At 40.2% G+C, this 27,409-nt stretch overlaps 1 protein-coding gene across 1 annotated transcript in view; it reads right to left on the reverse strand.

Annotated features, from left to right (window-relative positions):
* CFAP299 (cilia and flagella associated protein 299) overlaps positions 1 to 27,409 on the reverse strand; it is a 761,000-nt gene that overhangs the window by 695,208 nt on the left and 38,383 nt on the right. The window contains exon 2 of the mRNA XM_077476172.1: positions 9,880 to 10,010. Coding sequence (XP_077332298.1) covers positions 9,880 to 10,010 — 131 coding nt within the window. The remainder of the gene's footprint in view (positions 1 to 9,879; positions 10,011 to 27,409) is intronic.

Below are 27,409 nucleotides of genomic sequence, written 5' to 3' on the forward strand. Positions count from 1 at the left end.
ATTGGCCCTAGTATATGAATGGGGACCTTGGATTGTGGGCTACTTGAGGGTAGGGACTGATGTGAGTGTGCAATGTACAGGGATAGGGACAATTAGGTTGAACTGGATGGACTGGTGTCTTTATTCAACCTTACTAACTATGTAAAGGAAAAAAAGTGTCATCCGCCCCCAGTGCCATCCTCCCCAGAGCCACCTGCCCCCAGTGCCACCTGTTAGTCCTATCTGTTCCCAGTGCCACCTGTTAGTGCTATCTGTCCCCAGTGCCACCTGTTGTCAGTGCCATTTGTCCCCAGTGCCATCTGTCATCAGTGCCACTTATAAGTGCCACGTGTCATCAGTGCCACGTATCATCAGTGCCACATAGTGCCATCTGTCATCAGTGCCACATATTAGTGCCATCTGTCATCAGTGCCACGTATCAGTGCCATTTGATATCAGTGCCACCTGTCAGTGTCACGTGCCATCTGTTGTCAGTGTCACGTGTCATCAATGCCACTTATCAGTGCCCTCTGTCATCAGTGTCACGCGTCATCGGTGCCACGTATTAGTGCCATCTGTCATCGGTGCCACGTATTAGTCCCATCTGTCATTAGTGCCATCTGTCATCAGTGCCACGTATAAGTGCCATCTGTCATCAGTGCCACATATTAGTGCCATCTGTCATCAGTGCCATGTGTCAAAAAATGACAACATCAAAAAGCTCACCATGCCTCTTACTAAATACCTTGGAATGTCTACTTTCCAAAAAGGGGTTATTTGGGGGGTTTTTGTACTTTCCTGACTTGTTCGGGTCGCAAGAAGTGAGATGGACTCTCTAACTTTCTCAAAGACCAAATAATATCCACTAATTTGGGTTATTTTTACCAAAGATATGTAGCAGTATAAATAGTGGCCAAAATGTATGACGTAAAATTAATAATTTGCATAATTTTGTCACAGAAACAAAGTAATATGCGTTTTTTTTCAAAATTTTCGGTCTTTTTTCATTTATAGCGCAAAAAATAAAAACCCCAGAGGTGATCAAATACCACCAAAAGAAAGCTCTATTTGTGGGGAAAAAGGGACAAAAAATTCATTTGGGTACAGTGTTGCATGACTGAGTAATTGTCATTCAAAATGTGAGAGCACCGAAAGCTGAAAATTGGTCTGGGCAGGAAGGGTGTTTAAGTGCCCAGTAAGCAAGTGGTTAATTTAAAACTGATCGCGACTGTAATGAATTGTCGGGTCTTGGCAATATAGATAAAACTCATTGAAAAAAATGGCATGTGTTCCCCCCAGTCAATTACCAGGCCCTTTGCGTCTGGTATGATATTAAGGGGAATCCCAAACCAAAATGTAAAAAAAAATGGCTTAGTGGTCCCCCCAAAATCCATACCAGACCCTTATCCAAACACGCAATCTGGCCGGCCACAGGAAAAGAGGTGGCGAAAGAGAGCCCCCCCCCCCCTCCTGAGCTGTACCAGGCGACATGCCCTCGACATTGGGGGGATGCTCTGGAGTCACCCCCAAAGCACCTTGTCCCCATGTTGATGGGGACAAGGGCCTCGTCCCCACAACCCTTGCCCGGTGGTTGTGGGGGTCTGGGTGCAGGGGGCTTATCAGAATCTGGAAGCACCCTTTAACAAGGGAACCCCCATAACCCAGCCTCCCCCCCATGTGGATTAGTAAAGGGTACATTGTACCATACACAGACCTGAAGGCGACCCAGCCTTCCTCTGATGTCATGTGGCGTCAGAGGGGGCAGGGTCACTGTTCACATCCCCGGGTGGCTCCACCCTCAGCTAAATAACAGCTGTCACAGAGAAGAAGTGTCACTTGGTGGGAGCAGATTACAATTCCAAGAATTGTAATCACAATTACAAAAATTGTGTAAGAAGTGAAAAAAAATCAACATAAAAATGACAAAAAGATCAAGTATAACCATATATCAGGTGCTGCAACATAATTAGCCTGAATATTCAGCTCATAGGATTGTGGATAATGTAAAATTGAGCAACCAAATACAATGATATATTAAAAAAAAAAATGATCTAAATTTAAATTGTGTATATATTCATTGGTACCGACCAGCGCACGCCGATGTACGTCGACAGAATGGCACAGGCAGGCATATTGGCGTACAGGTACATCCAATATTCAATGCCGCCCTGCCATCGGGAGCGTGCTGGTCGGGACCCCCGTGAGTCCGGTCGCGGGACCCGCAGACTCGATCGCCGCGGGCATCCCGGCGATCGTCTCACGGAGCGGCCGAATGGAGGAAATGCAGTGTAAACAGCATTTCTCCATTCTGCCTAGCAACTAGTGATGCTGATCCCTGCTCCATGTGATTGGAGCAGAGATCAGTGTTCACTAAATTAAAGCCCAACCCCCCCACAGTTAGTAACACACCCCTAGGAACACTTAACCCCTACACTGCCACCCCCTGGTTAACCCCTTCACTGCCAGTGTAATTTACACAGGAATCAGAGCATTTATATAGCAGTGATTACTGTATAAATGACATTGGTCCCAAAAATGTGTCAAAAATGTCCGATGGGTCCCCCACAATGTCGCAGTCACAATAAAAATCGCTGATCGCGGCCATTACTAGTAAAAAAAAAAATATTAAAAAATTATTAATAAAAATGCCATAAAACTAGCCCTATTTTGTAAACGCTATAACTTTTGCGCAAACCAATCAATAATCGCTTATTGCGATTTTTTTAACAAAAATATGTAGAAGAATACGTATCGGCCTAAACTGAGGGAAAAAAATGTTTTTTTATATATTTTTGGGGGATATTTATTATAACAAAAAGTAAAAAATAATGCTTTTTTTTCAAAATTGTCGCTCTATTTTTGTTTATAGCGCAAAAAATAAAAACCGCAGGGGTGATCAAATACCACCATAAGAAAGCTCTATTTGTGGGAAAAAAAGGACGTCAATTTTGTTTGGGAGCCACGTCGCCCGACCGCGCAATTGTCAGTTAAATCGACGCAGTGCCGAATCGCAAAAAGTGGTCTGGTCTTTGACCAGCAAAATGGTCCAGTCTGCAAGTGGTTAAAAAATTTATTGAAAACGTCACAGGGCACTTATATCCAAAAACGGCGAAACAATATTTTCAAACAGCCGAAGCTCCGCCTAGGCCAGCTGGTGGTGACATCAAGAACTGGTGCTCCACCCCACACGTTTCCTATTTGGTGTCATCTTTACATATGGATTTTCTATGTTAGAACCCATGGTCAACTTTCACATATATTAACATATATATCCTAGCATATTGGCAATACAACTATTTAATCTCTATCCATATTGTACATGAAATGTAAAATTATATTATAAAAACATTTATAAGAAAAATGTAAACATCAGTTCATTTTAAATATACTTAATAACCATAGATCACTGTTGTTATTGATAACAATACCTCATAGATTTGTACTGAGTATTAAAAATATATATTCAAAGGGATATATATATATATATATATATATATATATATATATATATATATATATATATATAAAGGGAAAAATTTAGAGGAATTCGTGAGCTACGAGGGAAGGATAAGCCCTCTTCCAAACAGACTTCAAAGATCTGAACTCCTATCTGCAACCATCTGAGAAAACAACCTAAATATTCTAGCCACAAGGTAGGTATGCTTCCCACAAAGCTACTGGTTGTCTATATAGCAATTCATGTCCAATTCAATGTTAAGCCCCAAGGGACTATAACATTGAATTTCAAAAAGTCATCTATTTTTTCTATGTGAGCTATGTCTTTTAAGGTTATTTCCTCTCTAATGAGGGATGTACCTATCAATAGCAAGAACCTGAAGAAGGGAAGGGTCCCTCTTGTGATGAAGGTGAAAATGTTTAGAAACACTGTGTCCTATGAACCCCTTGCGAATGTTAGCCAGGTGTTCCCCTATTCTTACGTTAAGTACCCTTGTGGTCCTCCCCACATATTGGAAGCCACACAGACACCTAAGAAGGTAGATTACCCCTACAGTTCCACATGTAATACAATCTGTGATATTATATACCTTTGAAGTAACTTGTGAAGAAAAAGAAGTGTTAACAGTTTTAGATGTTTTGCATACAGGGCATTTTTTGCATGGAAAAACACCTTTTACATTTCCAAAAATACAAACTTTCTGGGGGGGTTATTGCACTAGGTACCAATGTATCTTTCAGAGCTTAATTTTTTTTCTATATATGACATTGGGTTTCTCTGGAAGTTTGGGTCCCAAAATGTTATCACTTTTTAGAACCTGACAATGCTTTTTAATTACTTTATTCACCCACCAAATATTGGGATGAGAATGTTGTTAGAAAAGATCATTCAAATTTGTTCTGATTTCCCTCCATCCTATTCTTGGGGGCCAATAAGCGCTCTCTGTTTAAGAGTGACACTGTTTACAGCTCTTTATCTGGATTCACAGGGTCATATCCTTTTTCCTTAAAGCGATCTTTAAGTATATTCGCCTGAGATTCAAAATCTTCTAAGAGGGAACAGTTCCTCCTAAGACGTTGGAACTGTCTTTTAGGTATGGCTTGAAGCCAATTGGGGTGATGGCAATCTATTGGAATGTATCTGTTGACTTAAAATAGGTTTTGGTTAATAGTTGGTTATGCTCTTTAAACATGACCAAATCTAAAAAGTTAACTGACGTTCTACTGTGTTCATAAGTGAATCTGATCCCCCACTAAGACCCCTTTCACACCACACCGCTGATAGCGTAAAAATAGCTGCGTTTTACCGCCGGATTTGCAGCGGATTTGCGGCGCATTTCGGCCGCTAGCGGGGCGCTCTTACCCCCCGCTAGCGGCGGCGAAAGGGTTAAAACCGCCGGCAATGCGCCGCAATGGCGGCGTTTTGCCGGCAGCATTACAGCGCTGCCCCATTGATTTTAATGGGAAGCAGCGGTGGAGGAGCGGTAAACACACCGCTCCTTCACCGCTCCAAAGAAGCTGCTGGCAGGACTTTTTTCTGACGTCCTGCCAGCGCACCGCTGTAGTGTGAAAGCCCTCGGGGCTTTCAGACTACAAACAATGGTGCAGCTTCTTTAGGGAGGATTGCAGGCGCTATTTCTAATGCTATAGCGCCTGCAAAACGCCCTGGTGTGAAAGGGGTCTCATTGTTATTAAGACTTGACATGAATGAATGTAATGATTCTTCATCCCTCTTCCAAAGAAAAAAGGTGTTGTCAATGTAGTGACGCCAAAAAAGTAGGCGGGAATCCTTAGATGACAAAAGAACATCATTCTCCCATAGTGCCATGAAAAGATTAGTGAGTATGGGTGCAAACTTCACTCCCATCGCTACTCTACGCTACGAATTGCAAAAGTCGCAGAATAAAATCCAAAGTGGGGGTATTCAAAGACTGATCCCTAGTTAAGAACAATTGTGCTGCCTTATATCCCAACTCATGTGGGATAATAGTATAAAGAGAGGAGAAGTCCGCCATTACTAGCATGACCTCATCCTTAATCTTCCATTGCAATATTTCATTAATAATTTGAGCGAAGTCTTTCAAAAAGGCTGGGGTCCTGGTTTCCTAAGGGCTGAAGAGAAAAATCTATAACCTTCCCTATTCGCAAGGTTTTTATGCACTTTCTGTATAGAATAAATGATAGGTATCCCAGGGACAAGCAGTATGCAAAATTCTAGCTCTTTTTTGTTTATAATTCCCTTTCTATGCCCATCCTGAATAATACTATTTAGTAATCTCTTATACACATTTTTGGAGTCCCCTTTGAGAATGGTATAAGTATCCCTATCAGATTGAAGACAATCCTTCTGATCTAAATAGTCCTGTTTTTTTTTTTAAAGGTAAATTCTCCCTCCCTTATGAGCTGGTTGAATAATTAAGTTTTTCCTTGCACGCAATGACTCTACACCCTCTTGTATGCTCTTTTGTTGTTCATTTTTTTAATTTACTTGTTGTAAGTCCTGAAAAACGAAATTTTTAAACACTGTGATGCTGGGTGCAGGTTTGCCAGGGGGGGTTAAATAAAGAAGCGTTCCTCAGACCGGTTCCTTTATTTGTGTTATTTACTATGCTATAAGTATGAGTATTAGTAGGATTGGATAGGAAATGTAGTTTTATACTTAACTTAATAACAATTTTTTGAACATCCATGAACATCTGAAATTTGTTCATGGATTTTTTCTGATTCTGTCAATTCCTCTCCACTTAGATTAAAAAATTCTTTACATTTTATCTCTTTCTTTTTTGGGAATGGCTCCGCTTCCCTCCCCTGCATCCTCTCTTAGTCTTCCTTTTTTGCTCTGACCCTTTCCTAAAAAATTATCTGTTTTGTTCCTCAAAGGAGCTGCTCCAGGTGGGCCACCACCGGGACAAGCATAATTGTCCCGATGGGGTCCATATCCTGCAGCTTGATATTCTGCTTCATCTTCCGTTTCATCATATTAATCCTGCAATGATCCAAATCTATTCACTACTGGAATGCCATATCTCCAAGGAATACCAGGTGAGTGGGCTAGGCCATCATAATAATCTGTCCCCTGTGGTCTCCCCTGTTAGGTGTCCTCATATTTCCCATTGCATTCCATATTGGGTTGTCTTCCTTGGGGATATTAATATGAAATAGCATTGTTTTTAGGTGTTTGCAGAGGTCTATTTCCTCTATATGGCCCTGATTGTGGGAACCTACCTTGATTTCTAAACTGGTTGGCTTGGGGGTATTAATAATTATTCCTCTTCATAGCCAGTCATCTGAACGAGGTGTAGCATTTGAAAGAGATTCTTCAATATATTTTGAGCATATTTTGCCAAACACGAGGGTGAATGGCAACAGCATTCTGTGAGTATTTTTCTTAAGGGGGCTGTTCCCCTACTCATCACTAGTGGAGGATATCGTGTACATTCAAATATATTTTTCTGCATTTTTTTGCACATTTCATAAGGATTGTTTTTTTACATGTGTGGAATTGGATTTCATGTATAGTTCCTTCTGTGGCCAGCCTATTTAGCCGGAATCTTTTTTCTTATATGCTTCTTGTAATTCTCTGCACAGTAGAACTCACAGTACAAGATAAAAGGGCACTGCGCATGTGCTGAGTGGGAATATACTGACAGAAGACAGGAGGAAGTTATTGACACCATTGGACTGCTGCTTTTCAGTGTATGTCCATCAGAAGTTGGGGGCAGAGAGGTTGTTCAAGCTGTATTGTTTAACTGTAGCCTAATGTTCAATCAAGAGGTCTCTGCAGTGCCATCTATTACAAAAAAGAATGACTCTGCATCCAGCCCCCACCTCATCAAGCAATACCCAGTCTTCCTAGAGATAAGGTGAGAAAGGGTGAGCTTACTTCCCATCCTGATGCACAGTAACCTCTTTTTTTCCAGAGCCCAGGCTGTCAGATGTCTTGCAAGTGTGTGCTACTCTTTTTTTTATTTTTAAAAAGAACAATTGAGTACTGTCTGTGATGTGTTTAGGGTGCGTTCTTTTTAAAAATGAGGGCAAGAGTGTCTATTCACCAACCACAAGATGGAGCTGGCTGATTGCAGTCTAGCAATTGTAGTTGCAAACAGGAATATTATATGACATTATAAACAGAAGACACTGCTGTAACATCATTCTCCTCCATGTTAATATGCTGTGCTTACAATAGCAGAGGAAACGTGGAATAAGGGATCAGAACTTTGGTTCATAAGCTGTGAGCGAGCAGGGGGGCATTGAAAACACTGGTTCAAGTAATTTCAGAATCGCATCTTGAATTTGGGCTTGAAAAGGGCTTGGGCTGGCTGTTTTTTAAGTTAACAAAGGCATGCACAGGTAACGCACTAAAGAACTCAGTAGATTTTAGGCTGAGGCGTGACACAGCCAGGGCAGAAAGATCTCAGAAGAAGGAGTTGAATTATCTAAGTTGCATGTCCGTAGGGGAGAAAGTGCAGATAAGGATAGGTGAACTTGTGGGGTGGGCGGTAACAGGCGGTGTATCCTTGCCGACTATGCCAAGCTGTATTCCCACTTGGTTCTTGGGCTATTCCAGATGATGAATGGGGTCACTAGCCCTGCATGTGGGGGTACCTTTCACACAGAGCATTCTCATCAATGCACAGGACCAGACGAAGACTGCTGTCATGTGATGAATGTAACATTAAGGCTCCCCAAATTAGAGAAGAGCCTTCACCGTGTGCAGTAATTAAAATACAGAGTTCCTCTAAAAAGCGGCTTGTCCCATGTCACTACATGCTGTAACTTGTATGTTGCATTAGGAGAAACATGCTAAGTCTGTGCCCACTCCACCAGTCCTGTATACCTCTGTTACCTTACTCCCAGTAACAAAATAGGGTCCCAGGTTGCACCTAGCGTGGACCTTATGCATGCACTTATTAGCTCTCTCACTTCACATACCTTGTGACCAGTTCATGGAACCTCATAATGCGTGTTCAGATCCAGTTGCTATTGGATACTGACTGCTAGGGAGGGAGCCAGACAACTACCCCCTTAATACTGGAGGATAAGCCACCTTATCAGGTACCTTGCCTAACCACTAGTTGCTTTTTGCCTTGAACTTGTACTTGGTTACTCTAAGCAACTACACCCCTCTTCCTTGTCTTGCTGAGTTAACCCTTTTGTACTAATGTTACTTGATACCCATTTTTGCTTTACATACCCTGGTTCTTTAGATATGGCAAAACCAACATGCACCCCTTAAATAACTTCAGACCAGGCTCAGAACGGTTAATGTAATGTTACTGAACAAGTGTGGCATAACAGTTCAATATGAACAATGTCTGTTCCCGAACTGTAACTATACTAGTATGGCTGCTCAGGCATAACTCTGTGAGGCAAGAGCCCATTATGGCATTGTCCATGACTTGGCTGTTTCCGACTGGTCCAACGACTTCAGCTTCCATCCCAATTCTACAAGCAGAACTGATCAGTACAGGAAGATGAACCGAGAGCCCTGGATCTTAGTCTTTCCCCTTTTTTTAACACAGGTGGGCTGGTTAGGACCAAGAAGCCCGGAAACCGAGTTTCACAGTTTAACCCTTTCCCTCATCCTGGCAGCCTGGGCAGTTGTTAACTCACAGTTCAACCTTCCTAAACACTTTTTCTGAAACTAGTGTATATAATTCTTTAGATGGAACAATGTTTTCTTTAAAGTATTTACAAAGATCCAATCTTATAAAATTGACATACTATATCATATATTCAGTTACACTTCAAAAAATCCTAAATCACAAAGGAAATATGGCACATGTAGCTGCACATGAAGAATATGTTTTTAAGTATAGCGAATTGTATCTGACAGTATTTGGCACTTGTGGTTTGTCTATTCCAGTCTGTTACTTGGTTTCCAAAAGCCTAAAGACACATTCAGGCACATCTGAAAAGGAACAAATGAGCCTTCCAGAAAGGAAGTGAACAGGCTGCCGCAAAAGACTAAATAATAACTATGTTCTTGCTGTCAAGATTGGTACTCATGTTTCTATGATCAAACAGCGGAGAGGAAGCTACCAGAGAAATCTTGATTTTACTGTCACTAACAGGGCATTTGGGACATTCTGGGCAGTGATTACCCTTGATGTGTTCCAGCGCTTCCCTTGTTTCTGCATACATTTTTAGAAATATGTACTGTCCCTGTGCTTTCATCATGGTCTGTTGGTTGTGCTTGCATATTTTTTATGTTTATCCTCTTTTCATAAATTAGTAGCTTACAGTCAAATGTGGTCGCACAGCAGATATCTTCCAGCTTGCTCACCCTAATTGATCTGCACAACATATGTGTCTTGGTATCAGACCTGTAGCTGGTGTCCTTACTTGAAGTCGAGGGGAAGCACATGCTTATAAAACTGTTTCTAATCATACGGAGCTGAGAGGAATGTGATTCAGTTGTTAGTAGACACAGCTGTGACTTACTTTTGTTGAGTTCTCTGGGAAAGTCTGGAAGCCTCTGCCACAGCTTTTCTTGCTTCAAACTCTTCCCTCTTTAAAACCTCGCCACTTCCTCTGTAGCCTAGCTCAACTAGCTGACGGGCTAACTCTTCATCCTGAAAAGATGCAGGGTGGTTACAATGTAAAATACATCATAATCAGGCATAATATAACACAAACATATTACAAAAAGTTCTCAAGCATAATGTATGTTTCTCCAAATCTGCCTACTGCTGTAAGTATTTCCTCAAAAATCATAGCCTCTCTTGAAAAAAACAACTAGAGGCATAATAAAATTAATGTCAAAATGAAAACCATAATTAGGATACAACTTATTCAAAGTATAAAAAAAATTCTGCTGTGCCAATAAAAAAAAACGAAATAGAGCAGTGAATGACAAAGGGAGAGGCAGATTGTAGAAAGGGGAAGAAGTGTATGAAAAGTCTTGAAAGGATGGGGACAAGCAAGTGGCTGCGAGACTAATGGTGGCCATACAACATTGATAAATGCTTTGATAAATAATCAGTTTCTTTTCCGATCATTTTTTCCCAATAGGAATGATACATCTTTAGTCAATATCCAATATGATCAATATGCCACACATGAGGAAGCAGATTTTGATTGATAATTAAAGTGGTTGTAAACCCCATTCATAAAATCTGACCTACGCACATATATCTGTAGTGTTTACTTATTTCTCTCCAAAGCTCTTAGTCTCATGTCTTCCTGCTGCTCCTTTCCTCTGATATCAGCAGAGTCACTTCTGACAAGTTTTCAGACACAGGAGATAACAGCAGCTGGAAATTTGAGTTGGGGAGGGAGCTTAGAGGGAGATTAGCAGAGAGCTGGTCTATTCGCAGTACAGCTACGCTTGTTCCTTTCTTCCTTTGCCTATGTGGAGTGGGGGTGTGTCCCTTTGCTCAAATTAGCTCTCATACATAGTATGCCCAGACTCCACACCCACTGCTGAATGAGGAAACAAGCTTTGTAACACAATCTGCACTTTCTAAATAGTGTAGAAAGGGAAAGACAGCAGATAAACATGCTCAGTTATTTTGTCTTCACTGAGCAGAGAGTGGTCATTGTCAGTCGCTGCTCGTTGCTGTGCTCCTTCAGCACTTACTGGGCTGTGCGGGGGCCAGGAATGTCTGGCTCATTGTCAGAAATCATGAATCAGATGGAGACAGAAGTACAGGTAAATCACACTTGATTAATAATAATAAAAAAAGGTAAAAAGAGTAAACGTAGTCAAACATAGCCAGAGTTCAAGAACCAGAACGGAAAGTCAGACAAGCCAAAACATCAGGGAGCCAAGATAAGCTTAGTAGAACAGCAAGCAGGATCTAGAGCCAGAAGGAATGTCATCCAAGCAAGTCTTTAACAGGAACACAGGAGAGCGTCTCTAGAGATGTGACCAAGTCGGAGGCAGAGATCATCTGGACTGGATGGATTAAGTAGGCAGGTCTGACGATCAGGATAATTAGCTGACAGCTGAGTGATCAGCTTTGAGAAGGAAGGGCTGAGCCTATCCCTGACAGTACCCCCTTCTCAATGACCCCCTCCCCCTCGGAGGACCTCCAGACTTGAGGGAAAAATATTTATGGAAATCATGGAGGAGGACAGGGGCATGTACATCCGAGGATGAGACACAAGAACGTTCCTTTCCAATGCATCAGGTACTGTATGCACCCACGGAACCTACAGGAGTAAACAATGGACTGTACTTCATAGACGAGGCACGAGGTTGTAAAGCAGTTGCAGACCAAAGTTAGTTTTAGTTAGTTTTACTAAGGAGACGTGAAATACATTTGAAATAGGCATATTAGAAAGAAGAAAAATAAATAAATAAGTGGTTATAACTGGTACCAAGATCATGCCCTTGTTGTGTCCTCAGCTAGATTCACCAAGCGAGAAAAAGATCTGCGGGTGAGTCTGGAGAAGTACACATTAAGTATTATAAATACTAAAGAGGGTAAATTTCTCTGTGATAAGTCTGCCAATCCTCCTTCTATAAACCTTCACAGAAACCGCCTACTTCTGAGATACCTAAAACAGACACTGATGTACCTAATGTTACTTCTACCTCTTTTTCCCCCAGCACCTCTACGACTTATTGAGATCTTTCCCAGGACAGATTACCTAAGAAAAGAAAAGGGGATCGCACCACATCAACGGATTCTCTTCACCGCACTTTTGTACCCACTCTCAATAGTCAACCTTCCGGAGTTCCTATACATCTCACTAATGTACAATTGTCTACTCGTTTTCCTTTTAATGGTAGACCTTCACCTTCTAGCGCACAATCTCACCCCACACCCGGAGTCACTGCACCATCATCTTCACTTTCTTCCTCTAACTGTCGGGTTAGTGAGCCTACACTATCCACTATGTTTCCCAACAGCACTCACTCTATTGACCCGAAAATTGCATCTATTTTTTTAGGAAAAACCCCGGATCTGGCAATGAGTCCCACACTGCCACTGCCAATCAGGGAACTTCAGGATTAAAAGTGATTAATCTTTCCTCTGTATCAGTGACTGATGAACAGGTTTATGTACTCAAATCGGGTTTTAATTTTTGTCCCTCTGTCGATCTTGATAGATTTCAATTGATCAAGGACATACATTTGTTTGCTAGACGTTTAATGTTTAAGGTCATCTATGACAAGCCATCTGTAACACACTCATCAGACTTTCCTCCAATGGACTTTTCTGAGACGGAACTTCAGGTTATGGACGATCTAATGTCACTCTGGGAGGAGGGACATACTGGTGACGACGACGCACCAAAACCTGTGTTTTCAGGCATTGTCGTCCCTGGTGTGTCACCCCCCCCCCCCCCCCACTTCTTTTAAGTCCAAATCTCATACTTTTCCTTTACTTCAGGCAGACCCTAATATTAAGCATTTGTCCAACAGACATAATTTGAGATCAAGAATATGGACTTAGATAACACAAATGTGCACAATCTTTCTCCTCAACATCATAAAGCTCTTAAAGATCTCCAAAGGCATCCTGATTTGGTTATTAAGCCAGCCGACAAAGGAGGCAATGTCGTACTCATGTCTAGGCATATGAACATATGTGCCTGGACATCCTTGACAACAGATATTGGTATCGGCCGATTTCCAAAACTCTAGTACAAAACTTCACTAGTGAATATTATAAGCTTATATTTTAGGCCTTCCAAAAGGGTATAATTGATTTGAGTACTTGGAACTATTTAAATGTCAAAGAACCTAAGATACCCACGTTTTACTCACTTCCGAAAGTGCACAAATCTCTTGAACACCCCCCTGGATGCCCAATCGTCATAGGGTGTCAAAGTTTAACTGAAAATGCCAGTGCTTTGATGGATAAATACTTACATCCACATGTTAAGTTTCTCTTTTCTTATGTCCAGGATACTATTGACTTGCTAAAAAAAATTGATAGCAAACAACTTCGCCCCAATACCTGGTTGGTGGACATTGAAAGCCTTTATAATTCCATTCCCCATGGTAAGGGATTGGACGTTATTCACACTCAATTGAAAATTGAAAGAGCATGGACCTGCATCTAGTTTTTATAGCCAGTTCATCCTTCAGCTATTAGAATTCATCTTGACTAGAAATGTATTCATGTTCAGCTCCCCCCACTTCCTTCAGGTGCAGGGGGTGGCTATGGGGACCAAATGTGCCCCCTTATATGCTAGCCTGTACCTGGGGGGGGTGGGAGAGAGAATCATTTGCCGAAGAGTCTTTATCAGATCTATTACAGCATGTTCTTGCTTGGCATAGATATTTTGATGATATTTTAATGTTATGGTCTGGCACTCGAGATGAACTATCATGGCTGATGGATCTACTGGCTAATAATGTTTACAATTTGACCTTTACTTTGGAATGCAGTCAGTCAAAAATGAATTTTTTGGATTTACAAATTTATGTTGATGCCCATGGGATATTACATTCCTCACTTTATTGTAAGCCATCAGCCGGCAATACGACAATCATCTTCATCGGAGGGCGTGGCTGTGCAGAGCAGCAAGTCCGGACTTGCTGCTCTGCACAGCCCTGCCCACCGATGAAGACGTGATGATGAAACGCGTATAGGCATGACTGTGCAGTTGTCTGGTGTCTAGGTTTGAACGCTGGTCTTTCCGGGACTTGCTATTACTGCCAGTATTCATAACAGCTTACTATCGGGGTTTGGTGAGATGAGACCATGCGATACCAATGACATATGTGATTTTATGTGAATATCCAAGTATCAATAATGTACGTAGGATTTTAATGTGTGGGGAGTGTGTTTTTTCACTCATTAAACGGGTTGCACTATGGATCGTTATCTTTTGATTTTTTACATATGATAACATCAATGAAATTTACTCGATGAGAGAGATTATCTGGGGGCAGTTACCGGAATTTTCCACATTAAACCGAATTAAGAGTGATTTATGAAGTACTTGTAATTAACCCACATTGGGGTAAGTGCATGACCATAGGGAGCGTCACAGAGCACGAGGGTCTTCTTATGGGATAGCGGTGTGGTGAACCTATCTGATGGGATTTTTCCTCTGTGTCTGGGAGCTTGGTGGAGCACTTTTCAACACTCAAAAAAAATCAAAAAAATGTGTATGGATAAAATAATTTGCTTACATGCGTCTTAAAACGTGGTCCCAGGGGACTACTGGCGAGTGCCGATGTGGCGCTACTGCCCAGAGTACTGCACTGAATAGTGTGTGGGTGAGATTTCTGCGAAAAAAAGGCACATCTGATAAGTCAGGATACCTTGATAGCTATGTTGTGCCATAGGGGCTGAAGAACTCTACAGCTCCAAAATATGTGAACATGTGTGCCTCTATCGGGGCAAAATCGAAAGCAGTTCCCCGGCACCAAGGGGCAAAATCTATTTAGTCTGGAAGGTGTATTGTACCATCTGGTGTGGAGTTTTACCACTGTCTCCTTTACTGCCATAGATTTCGTACATTTGTGCATATTTGACACCATATCTAACCAATCCTCAGGGGCTATCTCTATACCGGTTTCAGCTTCCCAACTGAGCATTGCAAAAGCATAGTAAAGCCATAAGTGTGGTAGTCCCAGTCCACCCAGGGCCATTGGTCGGTAAAGTAGTCTTTTATTCAGATGGGGTTTCTTGTCCTGCCAGATAAAAGTATTCACCTCCTTCTGAATTAGTTCTATGGTCTGATGGGAAACATATAGAGGAAAGGATCTAAAGTAAAATAGCAGCTTTGGGAGTACTGACATGTTGATGGCCTGTATCCTACAGTACCTAAAAATGAGATGTGGTAGGTAGACCACAGGTATAATAATTGCTTGATGCGAGAAAATACCTGGGGGTAGTTAGCAAAGTAAATTTTATAGAAAGAAGTGGCCACTTTTACTCCCAGGTAAGGTAATGCTTCACCGCATAGAGCAAAGCCAAACATGGACTGGATACCAGAAAACATGTTTTGTGGGATATTGATCGGCAGTGTAGCGTATTTCAACAAGTTAATCCCTAGATCCGACAAGTTGTGGAATGCACTGTACTTAAAGTGGGGATCAAGTATGGCAAAGAAACCACAAAATCTGATAAAAATAAGAGGACATCGTCTGTATACATACATAATTTGAATTCCTGATCTCCTTTCTTATAACCCCAAATGTTGGGATTCAGGCAAATCAAGTGGACCACAGGTTCAATCGCAGTGGCGAATAGCAAAGTGGATAGGGGCCATCCCTGCCAGGTTCCACCTCCCACTGTAAAATACTCAGAGGTACATCCCGGGAGTTTAGTGCGAGTGCATGAGTGATGGTATAGAGCCCTGAATCGATGCACAAATGACCCCTGAAATCCAAATTTGGCAAGGATAGGTTCTAAGTAGGGCCATGTGGTTTTGGTATCAAAGACATGTTCACCACCAACATGTCATCTGGGAAGGTGCGACCTTTAAGTATATGAATATAAAGATTTTTAAATGGGGACTAATTGATAAGAACATTTTTTGTAGTACCTCCTCTCTGCAGGGGGCGTTCAGGGTTTTAATTTGCTCCTCAGAAAGAGATGGGAGGGACATATTCTCCAGCCAGGATTAGTGCCAGGCAGGGAAGAGAGAGCTGCTAATAGATATTGGTAAAAATTGGAGAAAATTTTGAGTACCTCCAATGGGTGGGTGACAGTATTACCCCTATCATTCCTAAGTTTATAAGAGTGTGGAGGTTGGATGATGGAATTCAATTTTCTGGTGAACATTGCTGAAGGTCACTGAAAACACAAAATAATAGATATATAATACAACAAACATATCATATCAATCACACTTATAATATATTGTGTACATTATAACCCTTTTAAAAAGCACTTGTTTGTATGTGCACAAAAGGTATGCCTAACCTCCCCTAGGAGCGTGCACCCAAGCACAAGACAGCCAGATGGACAATGTACCAAGAAACTATGATTCTAGTAATAGTACAAAAATAGAGTGTATATAACAGCGATAATATATGATGGAAATATCATCTAAGTTCCACTATATATAACCACAAGCCAGCTTTAGCGTCCTTGTGTGCAGCGTGGATGAATAGCGGTGGGGGGAGGGTAGTGGACTGTCCAGCCACGCTGTTTAGCAAGCACTCAACAGATTAGAACTTCTCCATTAGTGCTACATGCACACAGTCTTTTGGAGGATTCAATTAGTTTTTTTTTTAAAGACTTCTTTATGTATAACCTATTGAAGATTTGATTTATTCCCTTCACACCGCTTCCTGAAGGCTTTTTAAGTGGGCTTTAATGTCTGGAGGTGGTGCAGCCTTTCGATTATATGACCGCGGTGATGGCTTTCACAGCAGTCACATAATCAGGAGACCATCCTACTGGCTTCCAAACAGATGCTGTCAGCAAGGGCTATCAGAGATAGCTCAAGCAGCGTGCTGGGAGCATGCAGCAACTGCTGTGGACATACAGTATATAAGCAGTGATTGGATGCTAAAACCCACTTTTCTTGCTGCCACATGGTACATGTATATACCTTTCATGGTCAGCAAGGAGCAACACACCACAGATGGCTTATAGTGAACATAGTATTGGTAGCAAGATGGAGTCAGAAAATGTTTTCACAGTACTATAGAAGAAGACCACAAAAGGGCTACTTTGATAGCTAAAACATGATCAATAAACTATTTTAATCAATACGTAGAGGATGGGTATAAAAAAGGTTATTTATGACAATATTTCTATTACAGCATGTTAACCGCTTCAGCCCCGGAAGAATTTACCCCCTTCCTGACCAGAGCATTTTTTGCGATTTGGCACTGTGTCGCTTTAACTGACAATTGCACGGTCGTGCAATGTGGTTCCCATACAAAATTGACGTCCTTTTTTTCCCACAATTAGAACTTTGTTTTGGTGGTATTTGATCCCACCTGCGGTTTTTATTTTTTGCGCTATAAACAAAAAATGAGTGACAATTTTGAAAAAAAAGCATTATTTTTTACATTTTGCTATAATAAATAACCCCAAAAATATATAAAAAAACTTTTTTTTTCCTCAGTTTAGGCCAATACGTATTCTTCTACATATTTTTGGTAAAAAAAATCGCAATAAGTGTTTATTGATATGTTTGCTCAAAAGTTATAGCGTTTACATAATAGGGGATAGTTTTATGGCATTTTTATAAATATTTTTTTTTTACTAGTAATGGCGGCGATCAGCGATTTTTATTGTGACTGCGACATTATGGCGGACACATCGGACATTGTTGGGACCATTGTCATTTATACAGCAATCAGTGCTATACAAATGCACTGATTCCTGTGTAAATGACACTGGCAGTGAAGGGGTTAACCACTAGGGGGCAGTGTAAGGGTTAAGTGTGTCCTGGGGAGTGTTTCTAACTGTGGGGGGCATGGCTACGTGTGACATGTCACTGATCTCTGCTCCCAATCACAGGGAGCAGAGATCAGTGACACTGTCACTAGGCAGAATGGGGAAATGCTTGTTTACATTCTTCCTTTCCGTTAGGTGATCGCGGGTATCCCCGGTGTGCACGTGATGGCATGGCGGCAAATTTAAAGGGACGTACAGGTACGCCCATTTGCCCAGCCGTGCCATTCTGCCGACGTACATTGAGTGCGACGGTCGGGAACCGGTTAAAGAGTAAAGCGTAAAGTATACAGTTGTGCTCATAGGTTTACATACCATGGTAGAATTTATGATTTCTTGGCAATTTTTCAGAGAATATGAATGATAACACAAAAAATGTTCTTTCACTCATGCTTAGTGTTTGGCTGAAGCCATTTATTATCATTTAACTGTGTTTACTATTTTAAAATCATAATCACAACAGAAACTACACAAATGACCCTGATCAAAAGTTTATATACCCCAGTTCTTAATACCGTGTATTGCCCCTTTTAACATCAATGACAGCTTGAGGTCTTTTGTGGTATTTGTGGATGAGGCTCTTTATCTTCTCAGACCGTAAAGCTGCCCATTACTCTTGGCAAAAAGCCTCCAGTTCCTGTAAATTCTTGGGCTGTCTTGCATGACCTGCACCTTTGAGATCTCTCCAGAGTGGCTCAATGATATTGAGGTCAGGAGATTGAGCTGGCCACTCCAGAACCTTCACTTTATTCTGCTGTAGCCAATGATGGGTCGATTTGGACCATTGTCATGTTGTATTGTCCAGTTATTCACTTTAGGGGGGTGAATAGTTATGCATATTGACTTTTTCTGTTATTTTGTCCTATTTGTTGTTTGCTTCACAATGAAAAAAAAAATAAAAAATCTTCAAAGTTGTGGGCATGTTCTGTAAATGAAATTATGCAAATCCTCAAACAATCCATGTTAATTCCAGGTTGTGAGGCAACAAAGCATGAAAAATGCCAAGGGGGTGAATACTTTTGCAAGGAAATGTAGAGCTTTATTTTGGTGGTATTTAATCACCATTGGGTTTTTATTTATTTTTTTTGCTAGAAAAACAAATTTGAAAATAACTTGTTTTTCTTAAATTCTGTTATAAAATATAAAAATACCCCACTTTTAAGTACACAATGGGGTTTATTTACTAAAGCTGGAAAGTGCAAAATCAGGCTCACTTCTGCACTGAAACCAATCAACTTTCAGGTTTTATTAAAAAAGCTTAATTGAACAAGCTGGGGTTAGAAGCTTATTGGTTTCTATGCAGAAGTGAGCTTGATTTTGCACTTCCTAGCTTTAGTAAATAAACCCCATTGTGTATTTAACAGTGGGGTATGCCTGTACTGCTCTGGGGTGTGATCAGGATTTTTTTTTACATGATTGCTTATTACAGTGATGATTAATGTATAAGCAATATTTTTTTATACTGTGAATGGCATCCATGCATATGCCATGGTATACCATTGTGATAGCTGTGATTGGCCACATCTATCACGTGGTACAGGTTCACTGTGATTGGCTTTGTACCATGTGATCACTGTGACTAATCACAGAGATCACAATGACCATGAATGACAAGCCATTATTTGTTTACAACTGACATGTGGTAGCGGTCTGGTACAACGATCTGTGTTCTGTTGTATTTGGTAGACACAGTGGGTCACAGATCGCACTGCTGCATTGCCCCTACGGTGAGCACAAGGCACATAGGTGGGAGGACATCATATGGATGTTAACCACCCAGGATAACAGAGCACCCATCCGGCCATCTTATTACAATAGGCCAGGCAGGAAGGGGCTAAAGACAAAACATTATTTTAGTTTTGAATAGAATATGTAGGGATTATAACACCTGTGCGGGTTTTTTTTGTTGTCTGTGCCTGTTTGGGAGATTTGTCACTCTATTTGCCTTGTTTAGTGCTATCACACAGAGTGAAAGTGAAAGAAAATCCTACATTTTGGATTGTCACCAGTGCAGAAAAAAGGGGAAAACTTCCTCACTTTGAAGGAATTTTCTCTCACTTCCTGTTCTGGCTATGGGACAGGAAGTGAAGGGAAATCTCCCAAATGCAATACAGATTTCATAAAATAAGCTGGCAGTCTTATAAGCCTCCCTTATTCTATCCAATCTACAACTAAAGCGTAAATAATCTATTAATTGTCTACTGGGCAGACTTTCTTGGGAGGCAAAGAATAGATGGTAACCAGCAATACCATTGTAGTTCTTATAGCCGGCACTGAGACCGTACTGCGGGAGGAACATGCTTTAATAAAAATAGGCACTGTTAAGGCCATATTAAACATGTTTTGGTTGCTGGTGATACCTCCCTAGAGACTTATTTAGTTTCTACTTTCGCTAATAGATGTCTATCCTTTACTGGCTGAAAGGTTTAATCTGGTCAGATAGCAAGAGAGCAGCAATGGAGTGACAACTCATTGGTTTCAGCAATGAGGGAGCAATGCCTTAGAGCTGAGGAGAACATGAGTTGAGCCGCTGAGGAGTTGTCCCCAGCAATCAAATCGATAGACTGATATAGACCTTATAGATAAGACACAACTGAGTCTACTGAGAAAGAGGTTTATGTACCATTACATTTAGGCTTTGCATCCAGTCCAAATTCATTTATTTCTCCAAGAAAACAATTCAGGGACTCTGCTAAATCAGCTTCATTGGTTTGCCAGTGAGCTGGTTTTCAGCAGCATACTCAGCAAAGCTTGAGAACTGTGAAAAAAATATCTTAAACATTAGGCCTGTGTTTTGACTAGATATACTGAAAAACTGCCATGTTACAGTATAATACCATTTTTATTTAGGGTTTTCAAGTATGCGCTATTTTATAACCAGCAATTTTTTTGCAAAATAACAAACAGTAATAGTAATTTAAAGCAGACGTGCAAAGTTTTGATATGTCTACTTTAGGCAGATTATAGCCACTGTTAATGCAAAAATGTCTATGTCTGATTACAGTGTACCTTTAATACAGAATATCCTGACATTAGGTAATCTTTAAAAGTACCAGGCACACAGACATATTCTAATTTTCATTCTTTTAACACAGCAAGGAAATAAGAAGTATTTTCTCTTATTATCTGAAACCAATTCTCACAGTTCCTTTTCAGGCTATCACTCAGATATACACTGGCATATTTAAATATTTGACGTGACCTTAAAGTAGTAGTAAGTAAATACTTAATGAAGCAATACCATGGGTGCGGCAAGTGTTTGTCCAAGATTAGGATGAGTTCAACAGAGTTACTTTCAGATATTAAACACATCTCTTAAGCTAGTTTTAACAAGACTATGTATTGCTTCAAGATGTTCAGTATTTATTTAACTATGCGGAAAACTGGACTGGTAAATGTAGAGCCTAATGTGATAATACATAGCTCCCAACTGTCCCTAATTTTGAGGTACTGTCAATGATTTGTAACAAAGTCCCCCTGTCCCTCTTTCCTCCTCATTTGTCCCTCATTTTGGTCTGATCTATATAGTTGTATATAAAATGCACCATTTATCTTTCCAAAAGTGTTTCCTGGTGCTAAACCTTTCATCCAATTTCTAAATTGCTGCATTTGTAAAATTTCAAAAACCAGTATAAAGGAATAGTATTGTTAAAAAAGCACTTGTGGCTTTAACGAATCATTTTGTTTTATAATTCTCCTTTAAAGGGTCATGTCCTATGCTTACAAATCTTTGCTAATAGGTGGCCCTCGTCCTCATCTCAAAAAGTTGGAAGGTATGGTAATATGTTTTTTAACTTGCAAATATCTGCTGGTTTATGTATTTCTGCATTTATTCATAGAAGATATGCAGATAGATATTCATGCAGCTTCCAAGGAATAAGAAGTGGCTGCCATTAAAATGTATGTCAAGCCAAAATGTAAAAAAATACTTGGACAGAAAGTGGACGGGGTGGAACTTTTCTCAGGTTTTTATTGCTGCAAACAATCCAATAAATTTACATCTAGCATTTTGCATGTGCACATGGACTGGGCATTGCTAAGAACAATACAATACAAACATTTTCCAGCGCTCATACCAACTAGCCAGCAGAAATAAAAAAAAATTTGACACTGTTTTAACAATTATCATTAAAACAACACCTTACCCCTGGAGGGAGCCTAGCCCTCCTTAAAGGTATAGGGATGCACGAGAAACCAAACAAGGGCACAATGGCAGCTGAAGATATCCTGGGCGCACCCAAACCAATGCACTCTCTCCAGGCATACTTGTCCTTAATCTATCCACTGCTATATGTGCTCCAATTCGAGAGACTCTCATAATTATAGAGTAAACTGGGGTGCCTTGGCATGGCCACTGCAGCTTACACATATATTTGTAAATGGGTACAACTAATCCCTTTGTTTTTAACATGAACTGTTAGATAGGGCCAATTTGGTTTTGTTGCCGGCTGGTAAGTGAGCTGGGAATTTGTGTTTGTTTTTTCTGTGTGTTGCCCTTCCGTGTGCTTCTTACTGCAAAGGCTAGTTATAGGTTGGGGTGACTGCCATTTGTTTGTTTGTATAGTTGGTGAATTGTGGATTTCCTTGCACGGACTGGCTGTTTCAAATTCCCCTGCAACATTTCACTGTGATTCAGATCAAAGTTTTAAATAGGCCACTCCATAATTCTCCATTTCTTCTAAACGATTCCTTGGTGGAGTGCTTCAGATTAATATCAAATTGAAAGATCCATTTACAATTCAACTTCAACTTCCTGACAGGTGTCCTCACATTTTCTTCAAGCACACCTTGATACAATATTGACATAATAAATGCAACTTGATAATCACTTTGCAAAAGTAATTGTCCCTAGAGCTTAGTGAATGAAGCAAAGCTTTGATGATCTTCATCATCCAATTATGTGTAAGCAAAAAAATGTGTTGTTTTTTTTTATTTTCTTTGCATCAGATTGGATATTCTTTGCAAAGTGAAACTGTACCACATTCACTAAGCCATGGGGAAGATTCCTTTACAAAGTGTAACTTCCCTTGCAAAATCAACACCCTATTTTCTTTTAGCAAATCAACCCCAATGACTGCAAGTTTCCCATGTCCTGAAACAGCAAAACAACCCCAGAACATAAAAACATATGGGACTTTATATGAGGCTGTAACAAATTAAAGTTCATCCCTAAATTGCAAGACTAACTAGGGGGGAGAGAACAGTGGGGCTTTATATGAAGTATACAAGGTAAATGGTTAAAAATATGGCTGGCTAGTAACTGGTAATATGCAAACTTCTATATAATAGTAAATTGTAAACAAGGAATAATTTTATATAAAATATTTATTCCATACAGTAATACATACAAGTATAATAGCATAATAAAACAGTAGTGCATAGTATTGCCAGACTCTTTTGTTCCATATGAATAACAAGAATGTAAAACATATACATAACGTCAGCATAGTACAGTAAGGTTGCAAATTATTCTTAGATGGTAACAACATGAGTAGCATTCAATTGCTCAAAGCATTTAGTGGAATAACTCCACTCATCAGGAGCGGATGTGATGTGGGTATCTAAAGATGTAACTAGATAGTTTAAATTGTAGATAAACACTATGGGGGTTATTTACGAAATGCAAATGCAGTGCACTTGGAAGTACAGTTGCTTTAAATATGAGCGGTAGATCTGAAATGAGGGGAAGCTCTGCTTATTTTATCATCCAATTAGGTGCAAGCTAAAATGCTGTTTTTTTATTTTCCTTGCATGCCCCCCTCGGATCTACAGCGACTGCGCTTCAAGTGCACTTTCAGTGCACTTTCAAGTGCACTTGTAGTGCAAAGTGGATTTGCCTTTAGTAAATAACCCCCTATGTCTCAGCATGGGAGAGGGGGATACAAAAAGAGGGTAGTGGAAAAGAACCCAACCTGGCTAGGGATGAAATAGGAGTCTAGATGTAAAGCAGTGAGGACTGGAGGCCAGCCAAAGTAATTATCAGTCACGGGAGCTGAGATGGTAAACCCGGAGCACAAAGGATGACAACCAAAACAGGGACCAGATATTTGAAGGAGTGTGATATCCCATGAATGAAGGTGATATAAATGACATCACCACAACCTATGTAGAGTAAATAAATATGATCGCGATTGAACAAATTACAAAGTAATATGCTTAATAGATATGTGGGGTCAACCATAAATGGTACCAGACAGTGATCAGAGGTGAAATCAACAAGGTAGGATGAAGTAAAGAAGATAGGACATGAAGTGTAAATTAAAATTATTAACAAATAGTGAGGGAGTCAAAATGGTAGCCCAGAAAGGAACAACCACAATAGAAGTCCAAAGTGTGAAAAGCCAGGAATATAAAGAACATACTGTTACCTTAATGCCTAAATCAGGGTGCTAGACTCAATAGTGCATAGTGTCCACACAGCTAGCCTAACGGAGTGTCAGAACACAATGAGGAGAGTATATATACTCAGGGGACCGGCGCTGGATAACCGCCAACTTCACGCAGGCGCCCAATAAGAGGGAAGATGCCATCATCCGAACGGCCCAGTCCTCCACAGAAAATGGCGCCAAAACTCCCCATGAGACGCCAATGGAAACGTCAGCAAATCCGGCATCATCTGTAGGACGCTGGGGGTGTGGCGTTGATGCACAGTGGAACACGGCTCACATCCCAAAAGGGGATGAGGGGGAAAAGGGAAGGTGTCCAGTGTGCCTCGCAGCTCCCATATCTGTGAAGCAAATCAGCCGGAATCAACCATCCACAGCACTCACAGACCTCCATACCAAAACAGGACACCTAGGGCGGGGCTAAATAGTAATAACATTCTACACTCTTTTCAAAGATCCCTTTTTTCCATTTTTTTATTGAAATTTAAACAGTTCAAGTCCAGTGAATAACCTGAAATAGTACAAAGGTAAACAGTAAACTGCCAGAGATCAAAATAACAGTTTAGGTTAACAAAAAACTGAAAAATAACATACATTTCAGAGTTATATAAAAAGGTATTTTTCAGGGAAGAAGTAATGGGTTAATAACTCACAGTAGTTCTGCAATGGCATCAAAGGCTCGGTTCACACTGATGTGACATAGGATCCGACTTGTGAGACCTTCATTTGAATGACATGTCAAATATAATGTTTCCCTATGAGAGCTGTCTTAACTGATACTACACAAGTCTGTCTGACTTTAGAAAAGGTTCCTGCACTATAACTTTGATACGCCTTCACTGCCACGGAGTGTACAAAGTCACATTAATTAAAAAGTTTATGTTAACAATTCCTACAGGTGTCCCAACTTTTGTTAATTACTTATAAGCTCTCTGTATAAAAACTGTTGAAACAGACTGTGTTACTACATCCTCTTAAGCAATATTTGGACAGTATTGTACATAAACTAGTATATTGCTTGCAAAATGGCGGAAGACAGATAGATCATTATAACCCTTAAAAGTGTAGGTCTTTCCCTTAGAGAAATTGCAAAGAAAGCCAAGATGTCACACACTAAGTACAGTTTCCTACACCATCTAAAGGCTCTTGGAAACTGGAGAAAACTCTGACAGAAGGAGGTCGGCCAGACCCAAAGCCATAACAGAATCAGAAGACAAGTTTCTGAGAGTCAACAGTGTGTGCAACAGGTGGTTCACTGGACAAATTCAAACACAGCTTGACACTGATCGAACTAAGCAATTCTCAGGCTTCAACTGTGAGCAGAAGACTTTGAGTTGCAGGTTTTTCAGGTTGAGTGGCTGTAAGAAAGCTATAGCTAAGATGACAAAATAGGAAAAAGAAACTTGCCTGAGCCATGAAGCACTGCCTGTGGACTACTGAAGATAGGTCTTATTGACCGATGAATCAAAATTAAAAATCTCCTGTTCATCACACAGTTTTTGTACACCATCGAGTATGTGAAAGCATGGTTCTTCGGTGCGTGACACCAACTATAAAACATGGTGGAGTGAGTGGCACCCTGAACCAAAACTACTACAGCAGCATCTTGCAGTGCCATGCAATACCCTCTGGAATATGTCTAGTTGGTCAGTGGTTCATCCTAAAGCAAGATAATGACTCAAAACATACCTCCAGACGTGTCAAAACGATTTTAGGAGAAAAGAACAAATCATGGAATGGCCATCACAGTCTACAAATTTAAACCCCATGGAGTTGGTTTCAGATTAACAGGGCAGATAGGTAAAAGCAAATCAAACTACAAGTGCAGCACATTTGTGGGAACTTCGGTAACAGTGTTGGGAAGAACTTTCTGAACAATATTTTATTTCTTTTGTAGAAAGAATGCCACAAATGTGTTCAGCTGCTATATATACTTTGATGAGTCAACAATTTTGATTACATTTTGTTAAAGAAAACGATTCCATGATTTCTTAATTTTTTTTTTATGTCCAGCTGCTTATTTGTTCTATGCTTTATTTTTCAGAGTACATTGAGACATGAAACTGCATAAATTGCAATAAAAACTTGAAAAAATGGGGAGTTTGTGTACTTACCTATACTGAAGCCACTCTTCATTTAGTCACATGATCTCACCAGTGGCCAGCTTCAGTGAAGAGGAGAGATCACTGACAAGGGCTGTAGAGCCTATGCAGAGATGTCACCCATAGGCTTTCTATGGAGTATCTGCTGGGAGTCGATCATGTGACCGTACTGGAGTGCCCTCAGCATAGGTAAGTATAGACATCTTTCCTTTACAGTGTACTTAGAATAGGCTTAGTGGGAGTAGGTTTAAGTATACTTACAATTTGACTTCAACTTTAATGTTATAGCAGGTATGCCACTATCCATCTCTCCTCCATGGGGTCATGAAGGATCATTGGTTTGTGACACTGCATGTCATATTACTGTCATTATTTTTCAATGCCACATTTGGGTGCATGTGGCTTCATCATAATTACTAATGATTTCAACAAATAAACCTTAATAACAATTTATTGGTGTGCCACACCCTATTCCTTTTTTAGGTATACTGTGGGAGCATGTTCTTTTTTGGAATTTTGGGGTGCATGGTTTTATTAATGCCTGACTGTTATCAACAAACTGAGAATATATCCATCTTACAATGCATGTGATAGCATATGTTTAAATAAATATATGATGTACTATGATTATCATGACCCACTGCTTTAGACACAAAGGGGTATTTTTACTAAAACTGGAGTACTCTGAATCGTATGCAGCTGTGCATGGTAGTGAATCAGCTTTTAACTTCAGCTTGTTATGCAATTAAACCTGAAAACTGATTGGTTTCTATGCAGTTGCACCACATTTTGCAGTCACCAATTTTAGTAAATAAACCCCAAAGCTACAGTCCTCCAACCTATATCAAAATCCGGCTAAATCATGCAATTGAATTTGACTTTTTATTTTTTATTTGGGGGGGGGGGGGGGTGATCCACTTTTGCTATGATAAGGTAAACTCCTCTAATTTAGTTAGTGAATCTACCCATTAACAAATTGTTAGTAAATTTATAAAATAATGCTTATACTGCTTGTAAATTCCTACAATATTGTTTTTTAACCTTCTTAACTAATAGGCTATCATGTTCATTTACTTTGTGTTTCTTCACTTCATGTGGATAAAAACTACTATTTTCAATTTTGGTGTCAACTTTTCTAATTTGGCAAATTCAAGAAATG

The sequence above is a fragment of the Lithobates pipiens genome, unplaced genomic scaffold, assembly GCF_037356315.1.
Source record: "Lithobates pipiens isolate NorthernLeopardFrog02 unplaced genomic scaffold, aLitPip1_a1.2 Scaffold_13, whole genome shotgun sequence".
In the NCBI taxonomy this organism is placed as follows: domain Eukaryota; kingdom Metazoa; phylum Chordata; class Amphibia; order Anura; family Ranidae; genus Lithobates; species Lithobates pipiens.